Genomic DNA, 14,983 nt, shown 5'->3' on the forward strand with positions numbered 1-14,983 from the left:
AATCTTTTCCCATATCTATGTTAAGGACAACCAAACACCATAAAAATAGCAAATTTCACCATATCATTTGTTTTGTTTTCCTTCATTTTAGGTGCAACGAAATGGAGCCTTCTAAAAACTTAAAAGTGAAAAGATAAAAAAAAAAAGAAAACTGCATCACTTTAATAAAATATCTCTCTCTCTCTCATCGATGAGACTGAATTAAAAATTCCGGTTAATTGAATCGATCAGTTCAGTATTTTTGAAAAACCAAAGGTACTAGTTTGGTTCGGTTAACCAATATAAAAAACCAATGGTTAATCGAAAACTGACAGGTATATATATATATATATATATATATATACATGTATATATATATTTATGTATATTATATATATATTACATTATTTATATATTATAAATGAATACATATATATTATATATAAATATATTTATAATATACAATATATTATTTATTTATTTATAAATATAATATTATATATATTTCTCATTTTTATTATTTATTTATAATATATTATAAAAATAAAAAAACCAAAAAATCAATGAACCGAAATAATCAGCCAGTTAACCAATTGACTTTGATTCAGTTTTGGTTATTGTTTATTCAAAAACTAGTACTACCGATTTGATTTAAAAAATAGGTCGACGATTTAGTTAACCGAACCATGAATAGCCCTATACGACTCTTCCTTTTCATAGTCAGGATGCATTCCCCATTCCCCATTCCCCCTGTACTTTGAGGCTATAAAATTCTGATCTAGGGTGATTGGTCATTCTCCCAAAAAAAATAAGGCTATACTATTGAGAGCGTTTCTGGAATATTACCATAAGAGTGAGGAAAATAGTAATTGCCCTTATTTCTTTTTGACCAAAACCCAAAAACGCTCTCTAACAAGTAACACCGTAACAGCATATGCTGTTGGTCGGTTGGCCCCCAACAGCCAAAGTTATCCCTGTGGGCTGTAGTATGTGCCCAAAAACAAAAACATCTGAATTCTTAAGATATGATATGAACATCCCAAGTCCCAACCACCATCTTTTTAACTTCAAACCTAATTTGGTAAAGATTGAGGGTATTTTTGTCATTTGAATCGTGTATATTTCTGCTTGCATTAGTAAACTGTAAGATTCCAATCTTACGGCCTAAAACTACTTTATTCTCGGTTGGACTTGGACGCCAATCACGGCATCACGGATGAAACAGGAAGCTTCTGAAGCTGGGAAGGGAGGTGGAAAAAACAAACTAAACTGTAAATAGCGAAAAACCGAAAAATGAGGAATCTGAGAGAGACAGAGAGGGCGTGGATACTGGATAGATGAGTGAGAGGAGAATTTTGTGCGGAGCGAGGGACTTTTTTGAAGACTCGCCCCAATAAAGCAGAAACATTCCAAGCTGGTAAAGTTAAAACCACCCCCACAACCCGCCTTTACTTTTTCTCCATTTTGCTTTTTACAAGAATTAAAAATAAAAAATAAAACAGCACTCATCAATGTATCTCTGTAAAATCTCCATTCTTGGTTTCCTTGATGCTTGACATCGGAGCTCGATTCAATCATTAGAGACACTCGTGGAGAATATAATGGATGGAATTTCTTAAGCTGTTGTTGCTATGGGTTTCCAGATCCTTGGTTCGGGTATTTAGAAGACCCATTTCATAGTTAACTGGTTCTACATATCTGCGTCTCGGTTCCTTCTCTCTGTCATTCTCTTTTCCTGAGATTTTGTGAGATACCCTATTAAAGTCGATTATGGGGAAGAGAGGAAATAAGTTGTTTCTGAATTTGAATGCCTTCTCTACCGTTTTTTGAATGTCCAAGTTGCAGTCTTAGACAGTGGGTGAAAGGTTTCGTAGAACTTTTTAGATTTTTTTTTTTTTTTAATTTTTGAAACTGCACTGTTTTATCTTTCGGCAAAGTTCATAATTTTCATCTTCGCTTTCTTGTTGCAGAGATATTAGTGCATTTTGGATTTGGGTCTTCTGGTTTTGATATCTTTTATGCTTTTAATGGCAACCCAGTTTAGACTTGGTCTCTTTTAAAGTTTCTGTAGGTTTCTGCCATTTTGTGAGGCACCCAATTGGGGATTAGAGAGGAGACGACATTGCTTGTGAGCTCTGAATCTTGATATTTACAAATTACACATAGTGAGGAAACTAAGTGATGGTTACAAGGGAAGTCGAGTAATTTTGGGTTCGATATCCTTGATTTCATTCTTAATGTTGTTTGTCGTCTACGCTGTCATAAACACTTGTTGAATATGGCCGAATTTAGAGTTGCAAGAGTTGAACAAGGTCATGCCAAGATTAGGAACGTCCCCATTGCCGTAACACCAGAAGGTTTTTGGTGCTGCCCTTCTCCCGTCGTGTTCCAGAAGACCCTCAAAGCACAAAATCCTCAAAACAAACCCAAACCCTCCCCTCAACCACCCAAAACCTCTGTTCAGAAGAAACAAACGCCTCTTACCGAGAGAAAATCGGCTACTCCATCAAGATCAAAAACAGTTTCTGATGATCAAAGAACTGTAAGCTCCGATACTGCTGTTGCTAGTCCACCTGTGGTTATTGAGAGAGTGCCAAAACCCAATACCGAGAATTTGCAACGGAAGGTAGCAGTTGAGTTTGGTGAACCTGCAACCAGTGATTTGAAGGTGGTTTTATCTGGGAAGCAGGGATTTTCTGTGAAAATGAGTGTTCACAAGAATGTGCTTGTGGAAAATAGCAGTTTCTTTGCTGAGAAGTTGTCTCAACAAGAGTCTCCTTTGACCTGCCTTGAACTTGGTGACTGTGAAGATGTGGAGATCTATGTGGAGACTGTGGGGTTGATGTACTGCAAAGAAATGAAACAGAGGTTAATCAAGCAAAGCGTTTCACGAGTACTCCGTATTCTCAAGGTATTCTACAAACAAACCTTTCAGTGAATCCTCTTTCTATCTTTGCATAAAAATTTGAGCTTTCATGCTATTATCTTCCTTTCCATAACCAAAGTTCATTTAATCTTTCTTCTGTTTTTTGAGTTCAAGTGAAATACCATAATTTTGGAAAAGTTATTGTTGATTGACCTGTTACCACCACTATTCACTTTTGAAATTTTAAGTGCTTCTGTTCTGTTAAAATGAGTGCACTGGATCTTTTAATGGAAACAAAAACTAATAAAATCCTTGAAGGGCATCTGCTTGTAGTAGTATACTTCTATTAACTCCTTTTTATATAGGACATTTTATCATTCTTATACTGAAGAAATCTGTGTATTAATGATCAGCAAAAAGGATAAAAGAAAAAAAGATTAGTTATTGGAAGATAAATTCAACATGTATGAAGCTGTTAGATTAGGATTTTGCAAGAGAAATTCAACATTTCATGTGATATATCTTCTGGAAGTACATGTATGGGTCTGTTACTGGAACAACTATGATTATCTTTTCACCCTCTTTGGCTTCATTTCTAATCATACATCATCTCAACAGTGCTAGTGCATATCTATACATCTATTAAATTTGAAATATTTTTCTTTCCTATATGGTAAAAGTGTATTAGATGATTAGAAGCATCAATTCTCTAAATTGATCAAATCTACACTGGAAACTCAAGCCTGAAAAGGTAAAATTGGTTGTTTTTCTAACAAGTCTTTCTAAGAAGTTTCCAAAGCTAACCAACAATACCACCTGCACATGTGTATGCATTGGGTTGAGGATGGGGGAAGAAAGTTATAGTTCAATTCGAACTTTCTATGAAGTTTCCAAAACTAACCAGCAATACCACCTGTGCACATGTGTATGCATTGGGGTGAGGAAAGTTATAGTTTTTTTTTTTTTTTTTTTCTTTTGAATTTTGAAGAGATGAGTTTCCTATACACAACTATGAGCCCCTGAGTGAATGGTGAGTGGATCAAGGTTAACGGAAATGGAGCCAGGACCATTTAGTGGTGTTTCTGGACTGATAGATGATGCTGGGGGACCCATGAAGCATAATATCATATATTTGATGATTCTGTAGAATTATCAATCCAAACTAAAATTTTTGAAGCATGCTTAGAGGACCTTAAATATTCTTATCATTTTAAGAGAACTGCAGCAGCTTTTTACCTTCCTGGAAGTATTAACTTATGAATTAGTAAAAGGATCAGACACATGTTATTTTGTTATTTGGGGAATGATGAATACTGCCAACGATATAGAATTTAATCAGTGATTAAAAAGCAAAGTCAAGGCTAATTTGGAATGTAAACGAAGCTGCTTTACCATAAAAGTCCCCCCCTCCTGATGGAAATATAAATTATCTTTCTATCCCTCAATTATCTTTTTATGCATACATAGCATACAGGTAATATTATGTAGCTTTCTAACTATCCCTCTGAAGGATAAATTTGTAATCAAGGCTGTTGGGCTTGATGAGGCAAACTCTAGGTCTCTAGGCATAACAGGTTGTGGGCATTGAAGTCTTAATGGAGTAACCATACATGCTTATAGATGATCGGAATTAAAAACATGAAAAGAAAGAAAAAATGATTATGTATTTGTAGAAGTTTATAAATTTATATAGAGAATGCAATAGAAGTTTAACAGAATTCTGATTAAGATAACATTCATAATTTTTAGTTCCTTTGGAGTCTTAGGTCATGGTGAAGCTCTTTCGTGAGTTCCGATTAAAATATTTTTTATCATTATGACACTTGGCATAACTTTCCCACCCAAAAGTTGCATAACTCATATACTCACACGTGTGCCTGCTTACATGCACTGTGCAGAGTTGCACTATTATTACTTCAGAACAATTTTCTGGAAGCCCTGTTACTTTGTCCAGTTAAGAATACAGGATCCACTTATTAGAATTACCTATAAAATTTCTTAGTTAAGGCGAATGAACTTTGTCTGGAGATCAAGTAATGTCAACCAGGATACAGTACAGTTGCAAAGTGTACCCAACATGGTGGACCCTCTTGTTGCCCAAGGCTTGAAGAGCAACAAAACTAGGAGTTACTCTTAATGGAAGCATAATTATATTTTTTGTCTAAAGGGTAATTTGAGAAATACCTGAGATGACAAAGGAATTGGGCTAAAGCATTGTGCTAATAACAAGATGGTTTTAGTTTGTAAATTCATTTCCTGGATATGCTTCTTCATTTTATAGTTGTTTATGCTTTTAGAATGGGGTGCAAGGTCATGGAGGGCTATTGTGTTCAACCCATCTATTTGATATTTATATTTTTAACAAAATAACAACCAAGTAAACCTACATAAATTAAAATCTATAAGTGCAAAGTGTGCATGGATTATAAATATGAAAAAAAAAAAGATCATGGTAAGTTAACCTGCGGAATGCATTGTATAACATGCCGGATCATGGTAATTAGTGCCTCATCAGTATCACCCTGACATTTGCTACTGTACCTTTCTGCACTTCTGCATCTGGGCTTGCTTTGTGTTCTTTTTTTATTATACTGAGGGATGATGCTCTTTCCTAGAAGTTGGGATATTTAGTTATGGAATCATGTTACAAGTTTGGATGAACAAGAACTGAGCAAAATAATTGACCTCTCCCAAGAGTTCTGTGAAAGATTGAATGGTCACCCCTGAGAATTTTAAACCTATGATGGCCAGATATGGAAATTGACAGGTTACAGATACAGGAAACAAGATATGAATCTCCATTTTCTAGAATCCTCTATTCTGATATGGGTATGTGTTCCCAATTAGTATGATTATATCAGGATTTTATATCTAGTATTCAGTGTTTTCAAAACTGGACCGGACGGTCGGACTGGAAAAACTGGGAACCGGTCAGGTGACTGGTTCCGTTTCACCCCAAAACCGTTTTTTGGCCAAAAACCGTTGATTTGGTCAGCAAACTGCCAACCCGGGTGGTCGAACCGTCGACTTGGAAAACGGTTTTTGGCCTTTTTTTGTCTTTTATTTTATTTTTATTTTTTTGTCAGAGCAGGCCATCCGTTCGGACTGTTCGACCCTGGAACCGGACCCCAGAATGGTTCCTTGTCCAGTCCGTTTTAAAAACCTTGCTAGTATTTGAAGCAAGTATCATTTCTTAATATCTATATCTTGACAGAGTTAATTAAACTGCTAACTCATACTGATTTTTATGTAATGTGTTAATATATACCATTTGACATATTTTAGAAGTATTAATGCTATAAACTCTACTCTAGAGTCTAGAAAGTGTGCATGTAGTATCCAGTGTGATATAGTATGCATTTTATCGGATTCCAGTACTCCAGGAATGCACAGTTATCTAGGTATTATAGTTTTAAACTTTATAAGCTGTACCCGAAAAGGACATGGGTAGAAGTAGTAGTAAGAAATGATTTAAGCACTAACAGTTTAACAGTGAATATGGTTTTAAATAGAACGGAGTGGTGAAACAGGATTCATGTAGCCAACTGCATATGGTTGGGACAAGGCATGGATGATGATGATGTTGTACCTTGATCCACTCACTTGTTAAGAATGTTCGGGTGCAACCTGGTTCAGGTTAGGTTGGACATTTGTCAAAATGCCAATGGGTCCAAGCCCAATATAATTGAATTTCTTCAAATCAGGCAACCTGTCTTGCATCCCTCCCCTGATTGAGTGAAATATTTTTGATGGATGATTACACATGCACTGCAGAAATTTCCTGAGTGCTTATTGCCTAATCTCTTAACCAATCTTAAGGATTATTAATGAGAGAAGTCACAATGAGCCAGTTCTTTAGTCCTTTGTAGGTAATAACCAAGGAGAGCTTTCTTTATTTTGCTTTTGTATAATCAGACAACGTTTCTTTTCTACACTGCTAAAATTGGATGCTTATGAGGCATCGGAAATGTTAACAAACTTGCCATTAGATTACCATTCATGAATAAATTTTGCAGGTTGCAGAATTCCTTGGTTTCCACATGTGCGTAAAGTCATGTTTGGAATACTTGGAAGCTGTTCCTTGGATTGGAGAAGAAGAAGAGGAAAAGGTGGTCTCATCAGTCTTACGACTCTGCAGTGATGGTATCAAAGTCACCCCAGTATTGAAAAGGGTGTCTTCTGATATCTCCAACCCCCCTAATGATACACTAGCACACATAATGGAACTTGTTCTCAAAAGCAATGAGGAGAGAGGTCGGCGTGAGATGAAATCCTTAGTATTAAGGCTCCTCAGGGAGAATAACAAGCTTCCTGTTAATAGTGGTGGTATAGCTGACATTTGCAACGTAAATATATATAATTCATGCCGAAACTGCTTAGATTCTTTGTTGCTTCTTTTTAGGCAAGCTGCAGATCCAGGATTTACTGATAAATCCATGGATGGGAAAGGTTCTGTTGTGAAGCAGATAGCTCTAGAGGCTGATAATCTTCTATGGTTGCTTGAAATATTAGCTGATAGGCAAGCGGCCGATGAATTTGCATTGATATGGGCCAGCCAGCAAGAATTGGCAACCTTGCATTCAAGGCTGCCAACAGTGTCTCGCCACCTTATTAGCTGCATCACGGCAAGGTTATTTGTTGGAATTGGAAGAGGGGAGATCCTTCCATCTAAGGATACTAGACTGCTGTTGCTACAGACATGGTTACAGCCATTGATTGATGACTACAGCTGGTTACAGCATGGTTGCAGGTCATTTGATAGGAAAGTGGTGGAGGAAGGAATGGGGCGGACAATACTGACACTGCCACTAGAAGACCAGCAGAGTATCTTACTTTCATGGTTGGGAAGTTTCCTCAAAGCAGGGGATAGTTGCCCCAATCTTCAGAGGGCCTTTGAGGTCTGGTGGAGGCGGACTTTCATCAAGCCATTCACAGAAACGCAAGGAGACCTTGTTCAGTCAGAAAACTCAGTGGCATCAAATACGGACGTTTTATCATAAAAATCTGTGGTGGTCATGGGGGCACTGACGTATGTAAATTTCCAAGAGATTGTCTTACAGTGTGAAAGTAAAGGACAAAGATCTAATTCTGGGTTGGTTGCTTCTTCAGGAACTTCTTCTAGGACTAATATTGGGTGGGTGCTTCCTTCTTGTGTAATTTCTTGTGGATTGGTGCTAACTGTAGCCATGTATGCATCTTCAACGTGTGTCTTTCGTGAAATTGATCTGTGAATTCTTCATTGGAATTGCTTATATATAAAATGTTATTTTTTTCTTGAGTAAATGTTGTATGAGCTTTCCAAACAGGCATCAGGGTATCTACTATTTTATACGCCGACAAAACAGTGTGTGAAGAAAACACCTTTATCACAATGAAACATGTAATCCTGTAAGATTGATTGGTTTCTGGTTTCTTTTCCATGAAAATTTTGACTGTCGAACTTGGACAGCCTGGGCTACCAACAGGGCTCTCCCTGCATGACTGAAAATTGAAAAAAATCTCTTGCCTTAGGAATCTCGCCGTTTCTTCAGATTTGCACCATAAAACCAAAATGGTCCATGGTGCACTGCTCAATTGCACATGGTTGGTCTTTTCTCTCTTTTGATACAGCTCAATGTTCACGAGCAAACTGCAAATATCTCATCCATTAATGGGAAGTTGTCAGCCTTGCGTTTCTTTCCGATGATGATGATGATGATGATGCTGGGTGCTAATAATGTAGCGTGTCCCAGGTCAAGTTGGTCCCCGTTGTAGAATCTGCCAAATGTTTTGCAGTTACTGGTCAACATCTCCCATTCTAGGCATGCTACTGCAATTTTTTTTTTTTTTTTTTAACACATGGGTTTCATTCAAATATGTATACAATAATTCCAGAATCCAGCCTTGGCCTACTCAGCGTGAAAGGATAGAGTAAAATAGTTAACAAAGACAGACTAAATAAAATAAATTCCAACCATCTGCAAATTAAGCATTTTAGAAAGCTTGGTGGGTTTTTTAATTTCGATTTTCTATTGAGGTTTCTTGTCTTAGATGGTGACTATTGTAGCAACCTACTGGTTCTGGAGCATTTATGTGGAGTGGTTCCTTCTTCTCCTTGGTCCAAGAAACCTCTTTTTGGTTGATTATTAAAAACCAAAAGAAAAGTTCGTCTTTAATATGTGGTGCCTGCCTTTTTCTGATGCACACTTCTGAATCGGGCATATTAAGATTGTTCAAAATAAATAAATAAATAAATAAAATGACAAAGGATTGATGTAATGTAAGGAAGGCGGGACAGACATATCACATTGTTGGAAGTGAAACATCAATTGGGTCCCCACTGAAAAGGAGGCCTTATCAAGAAATTTTTTGTTAGAGATTATGACACTTGATTAAGAACTCTTAGAAATCTTCCTTTACAATCACAAGCCGGCCCGAAACCTCTTCTTTCTTCTTGTGTAAACATGAAGTGTGAATGAAATCAAGACAGAGACGATGGAGTCTGCTTTGCCTTGAGAACATGAAATTGAGGATTGACCTGGCGAGTTGCCATGAACAATTTGATGTGAACAAGTTATGAGAAAACGCTGGTGGGATCGATGATCCGGGGAGGCTTGCGATATCTGTCTTCTCCTCCATACTCTTAGACAGTACGTCAGTATCGAATCAAACCACGCAAGATAATCTGCCTACGATCGACCTACACCTACCTAAACTACATGAAAGTATCAGTGGATCGGATTTCATCCGAAAGTGTTTCTGAGACAAACGAGCTGTACTGGGATAAATAAGATTTTCACTCAACTTCTAAAGCCCGACTCAAATCAAAATTAAAAGTTAACAAATTCTAGTAATTGCATATTTGAGCGAACTACTTGTATCTAAGACAATGCACCTCTTTCTCTTTCTATCTCACTCATATTCATCAAGCCTCGTAAAGCAAGTCATCCATCCATGGAGTCGATGGCGAAGTTAATGGTTATGGATGAGGTGGTAATTTTCAACATCGATCCAAAATCCTTTGTCCCGTGTCAATGTTCAAACCTAACACTAACAGAAATTAGAAATAGGCCTCTTTTGTGGGTTGACTTTTCCTTGGGGTTGCTTCACCGCCAAAATGCACAAGTTTCCCCACTCCTGACGTGGCATTTTGACTCTTGCATGGTTACAGTCGCCGGCTTTGTAGCAGTTGACACGTGGAAGTTTGACGACTGTTCAAAAGGGTAGCACGTCAGAGCGCTGTTGGCCACGGTTTTAACCCTACACGTAACACCCAAAGGAGGGAGATGAGGGCAACCAAAAAGATTTCAAAGCGCAGCCATTGGTGACACCCGTCAAAAGATACACGTTAATTTAAATCATTCTCAAGTCTGCTTTGGTTTCCTTGTAAGCTTAAAGAGATTGGTCTAGTCTTCCCCTGACATTAGTCGGTTTCCGTTTAGACAGATAAAGGAGCTGCTGATATCGTAAACAAGATAAACAATAATAAGATCGATAGCAAAATGGGAAACATGAGCACTGTTGTTGGTGATGGTGGTAGAAGGTATTTTTAATCAATTTCTTCTTTCTTTTTCTAATTTTTAAATGGGTTTTGTTTGTTTATTTAATCCTCTTCCATCTCTAGTTATTTTATTAATACAAATAATCAGTTGTTGAAAACTTAATTAAAATGCAGAATGCACTGACCAACCGCATCAACCAGTAATTATGTTGCTTCTATAATTAGTAGTAGAATCATGGAGGTGATAGTATGAAGGTTCTTTTGACTGTGCAGAGGACGTTCCGTGGTGAAGGAAAGAGTAGACGAGGCCATGGACACCACCCAAGTTGCAATGCATGGAGGAATAAAGACAGTTGGGGTAGAGCAGCTTTGCGACTTCTCGGGTAATTCAGTTCTTTGCATGAGCATAGTGACTTGGAACATGAACGGGAAGGTGCAAATAGATTTCATGTCTTCAGAGACGAATAAGCAAGAATTATTTCGGCTAGTTTTTATTTCATCACTTTTCCTTTTTTTTTCTCTTAATTTTCTTAAAGAAGATAAGACAGTAGTACTATCTGCTCTTAGCTAGTGAGAATTGGTGGTGCTTATTTTGATGTTCTTGTGTGACGAAGGTCTCCGACGAGGATTTAGCAGAGCTCGTGGGTGATAACAGGAAGTTTGATCTTCTTGTGGTTGGCCTGCAAGAAGTACCACGATGCAATGTTGCTCAATTACTGCAAGAAACTTTGGCTGAAACACACAGGTATACCAGACCACCTTTATATACTTGTTTCCTCGCAGATCTCTCTCAACTTCGTCAGGTTGATTAGGCTATATATAATATTGTTTGGTTCTTGTCCCTACTGTTACCAACTGTTGTTAATTGTTATTATCTCATGAAACCATAAAGTATTCTAGGAAAAGCCATTATGCAATCTCTGCAACTATTTGTGTTTGGGCCTAAGAATTCCGAGCACTTCATCAATGGTGAGTTGCGTTTCCACAATCTCCGTCCATTTTGATCCAAATCTTGAGACTTACATTTGTTTCTTTTGTTTTTGTTTCAAGATGTAGGCATAAAGGTTGATAAGCATGCTCTTGGGGGATTTGGAGGATTGATCAGGCGAAAGAAGGGGGCAGTAGCAGTCAGTTTGAGCTACAAAGGAATCCGCATGGTTTTCATATCCTGCCATCTTTCAGGTCTGCTTTAATTTGTATTTCCCTTCATTGAGTTCTGTTGTTGTTTGAACAAATTAGAACATATTTAATGAATTATGGCTTACTTAATAGGGCCGTCAATAGCGACGGCCGGCAAAATTTTGGCACTTGGCCCAATTTGTGCTCGACCAATGATGGCGACAAAGTCCCAAGCCAGTCCAACGGATGTTTTACAAAGTTGCTGGTATATATCTGCCCTGAACTGGGTCTGCTTCAAATGAATCAAACTACCAGAAACTACCTAGCTTTCTTCATTAATGGCCCCATATGTGAATTCTCTTTCACCATCTCCACCTTGTGTGTCCGGCCCATACATTTTTTTTGGCAAAATTCTCTTTCACCATTTCCACCTGCATGTGCTTGTTTGTCCAATATAAGCCCAAATGCTAGGAGTAGGAAGTGCCACTGCTGTAAACTCTGCAATGTTTATATATTGTAATGTTGCAATGGAGCCAGCCCAAAACCATGATTAGGAAGTGCTGAGATTGAGCTTGCCTTTGGTCTGGCCCATATTGTAACCCTTATTGCTCTGTATATCCTACAGACCATGCTAACAGTCCAATCAACACACTACAGCCAGAGGACTGTTGATTCCTCTCCTGTCTTCATCAGTGCATCCTAAACACTCAATCAATGCACTTAATTATTGACATAGACCATCAGTACCCCCCTTTTCTTTTGGTGATTGTGATTTTTGAGCTAGGATTCAATCCCTCTAACATGTAGGAACACTGAGAAGTGATGCCATGCATTAAGCACCAGAGTCTTCAATTGTATGGAAAATTTTCCTTTTAAGTAGCATTTTTGTTGCAGTGACACCATGTATTGTATGTGTATGCAGCTCATGCACATAATGTGGAGGTGAGGAATTCTCAGTTCAGGCACATATCACACTCCCTCTTCTCCAAGAATCAGAATCCTTATGCAAGACCATCTCACATTACAGTGTGGCTGGGGGATCTCAACTACAGAATACATGGGATTGACATGCTTCCAGCAAAAAGATTGATAAAAAAGAATCTTCATGGTGTAAGTTCATATGCCATACTTTTGCTTTATTGTTAATGGATCAATTGGCATCTTTTTCTAGTTTTAAATACGAAGTCCAAACTAACGGCAGATAATATTTACCATATAGACACATTCTGATATGTTATGACAAATTTGTATTGAGTATTGGTAAAAGGACGCTTTAGTTATTCCTCCTCTTTCTTGTAGCCAACCTAAATGCTATTGCCGGTGTACTTGGCGGGAAAATTTAGACCTCCATTTGGGACACCAAAACCCTCTCACTTTGTGTTCAGTTTAGGTCCAGAAAGAGCATCTTATGGATACAGATTGAGTTAAACAACAATGAAGACTTATCAGGAACCCATTCTCTTCTGTTCTCCCAAAACTCATCCCTCAATATGGCTTTACATATCAGAGGAAAATAATGCACTTGTAACTTGTGTTACATATCATCTTTCATATAACTTTTACAGAATCCAATAGGAAAAAAAATACAATGAAAAATCTAAAATCTACCACCATTAATGATTCTTAGACAAACCCACTTGGTAATAATCACACTTCATATTGCATAGAGGTTTGGCTGTTCTGATTGACCCAGAAAAGCCTCCTTTTGAGAAGTAATTGAAAGGTCTATGAGATATAACCTATGGCTTTTAATAACCCATAAGACATATTGTCTGGATATCTCAAAGAATTTCAATTAACATATACTCCATAATAGAAAGATATCATGTACTATACTTGTCAATTAGGATTCAACCCCCAAGTCACAGTAGTTGAACCTATGTCACCGGCCGGTTCAGGTGACAGCAGAAACCTCCAAAACTTAATCTCATGCTTGTGTTGTTACTGCTATTTTGGAGGATGCAAAATACTCTCCAAAATTACTACTCGTGTAACTCATCCTCTAGCAAGAGAAGCAGAAACAATGTCTCTAAATCAATCCTGGTTTACTTAATCTCATGCTTGTGTTGTTACTGCTATTTTGGAGGATGCAACCATTGCAAACCTCCATCCTGATAAATAAAAACTCTGCCGTAGACATTTATTCCAACAAGAAAATAAAAAAATATGTATTCCATGCAGCCATTATAGTAAAATGGTGAAAGATAACAGTTAGATTCATTTGAAACCATTCAAGTTTAAATCCAATAACAACAATAGAGAAAAAAATTAAATCTTGTTAAAACATTTTAGTTTTGAGCAGATATGAACAGTTGAAACTGTGTTTATGTTATCTCTTTTCTTCTGTACAAAAGTTATCCTACCTACTCATAGGCGGCGGAGACCTCATGTCACAAAATCTGTACATAAATACATAAATACAGGATAGTTTCTACATCAGTGCAACCATTTGTAATGTGCTCTACATTAATCTCGGTTACTAATTTTACAAACATTGATTTTATATTGAAAATTAATTGATGAGACTATTGTTGCATTTTTCTGTAACAAATACAGATGCTTACTAGCAAAGATCAACTGCTACAAGAGGCTGAAAGGGGACAAATATTCAATGGATACAGCGAGGGGACCCTGGCATTCAAGCCAACTTATAAATATAATATCGGAACTAACAACTATGATACAAGTTACAAGGTATCAATATCATGTTCTTCAAGATTCTTATATACTCTTCACTTTTTTTTAATGTAAATTCCCTTTTGAGTTATTGTAAGTTTTCTTTTTTCTCAGGTACGAGTACCTTCTTGGACTGATAGGATCTTGTTCAAGATAGAGGAGTTTGGAAACGTTGATGCATCTTTACACTCTTATGAGTCAATGGACAACATCCATAGTTCAGATCATAAACCAGTGAAAGCTCATCTCTGTTTAAAGGTTCAAAAACTAGAACAATCTACCCCTAGCTAACCGGTTCTCTAACTGCTGACGAAGAGATGAATATGTCTTCTCTCTCTCTCTCTCTCCATATATGATCCATTGTACCACAGGAAGCAAGGGCAACAAATTTTCCTTGATGCTCTGTCCAATCGAGCTGACCCTTGGTTATTGAACTTTTGTTTTTATTGTAAATAGTCTATTTGTGTTCCCCCCCTGTAATTTGCTCATCTGATGATTATCAAATGTACACCAAAAAAGAAAGGCTTCGTTACCCATGTAAAGTTCCTTATATCATTGAATTAGTTCCTTAATTTATTATCAGAATTTATTTGGTATTCTATTTGAGAACAAAATGACAGAACATTATCAGAATTATACAATTTCTTGAGAAGTTGGGATTAAGAAGAGTCTGAGAGGTTGAGTTCAGTGTGTAATTCTTGAATGGTACGATAAATAACAGTTAATGGAGATTATGACAACTAATTAACCATCACCATTATCAAACCAATACTGAGATTTAATTAAAATTTTAAACCACCTGGACTTGGTGGCTGGTAGGGTGGTAAAATGAGAGGAGAAATGGCAACGGACAAGTAGGAAAA

General features: G+C 37.2%; 2 protein-coding genes across 3 annotated transcripts; both read left to right on the forward strand.

Moving 5' to 3' along the window:
- The first annotated feature begins 1,380 nt into the window (after positions 1 to 1,380).
- On the forward strand, positions 1,381 to 8,128 carry LOC104587390 (BTB/POZ domain-containing protein At3g50780-like). 2 transcript variants are annotated; one of them, XM_088892595.1, is made up of 3 exons: positions 1,381 to 1,396; positions 1,950 to 2,890; positions 6,862 to 8,128. In XM_088892595.1, exons 2-3 carry the CDS (start codon positions 2,258 to 2,260, stop codon positions 7,843 to 7,845), a joined length of 1,617 nt encoding a protein of 538 aa, XP_088748721.1. In that variant the 5' UTR covers positions 1,381 to 1,396; positions 1,950 to 2,257; the 3' UTR covers positions 7,846 to 8,128. The 2 variants fall into 2 exon arrangements, with proteins under 2 accessions (XP_088748721.1, XP_010243289.1); XM_010244987.3 differs by lacking the exon at positions 1,381 to 1,396 and adding an exon at positions 1,416 to 1,844.
- A 2,032-nt stretch (positions 8,129 to 10,160) lies between these two features.
- Positions 10,161 to 14,692, forward strand: 5PTASE11 (inositol polyphosphate 5-phosphatase 11). The gene is made up of 8 exons (XM_088896584.1): positions 10,161 to 10,367; positions 10,599 to 10,758; positions 10,940 to 11,070; positions 11,218 to 11,294; positions 11,376 to 11,507; positions 12,367 to 12,554; positions 14,001 to 14,138; positions 14,235 to 14,692. Exons 1-8 carry the CDS (start codon positions 10,327 to 10,329, stop codon positions 14,409 to 14,411), a joined length of 1,044 nt encoding a protein of 347 aa, XP_088752710.1. The 5' UTR covers positions 10,161 to 10,326; the 3' UTR covers positions 14,412 to 14,692.
- Positions 14,693 to 14,983: the final 291 nt, after the last annotated feature.

The sequence above is a fragment of the Nelumbo nucifera genome, chromosome 1, assembly GCF_055504915.1.
Source record: "Nelumbo nucifera cultivar China Antique chromosome 1, China Antique-T2T, whole genome shotgun sequence".
In the NCBI taxonomy this organism is placed as follows: Eukaryota; Viridiplantae; Streptophyta; class Magnoliopsida; order Proteales; family Nelumbonaceae; genus Nelumbo; species Nelumbo nucifera.

Bases quoted from the DNA above. Each gene is read 5' to 3' on its own strand.
- LOC104587390 (XM_088892595.1), top strand. From the start codon at position 2,258: ATGGCCGAATTTAGAGTTGCAAGAGTTGAACAAGGTCATGCCAAGATT. The intron at 2,891-6,861 runs GTATTCTACAAA...TAAATTTTGCAG, and splicing joins GAGTACTCCGTATTCTCAAG to GTTGCAGAATTCCTTGGTTT.
- 5PTASE11 (XM_088896584.1), top strand. From the start codon at position 10,327: ATGGGAAACATGAGCACTGTTGTTGGTGATGGTGGTAGAAG. The intron at 11,071-11,217 runs GTATACCAGACC...GAAACCATAAAG, and splicing joins ACTTTGGCTGAAACACACAG to TATTCTAGGAAAAGCCATTA. The intron at 11,295-11,375 runs GTGAGTTGCGTT...TTTTGTTTCAAG, and splicing joins TTCCGAGCACTTCATCAATG to ATGTAGGCATAAAGGTTGAT.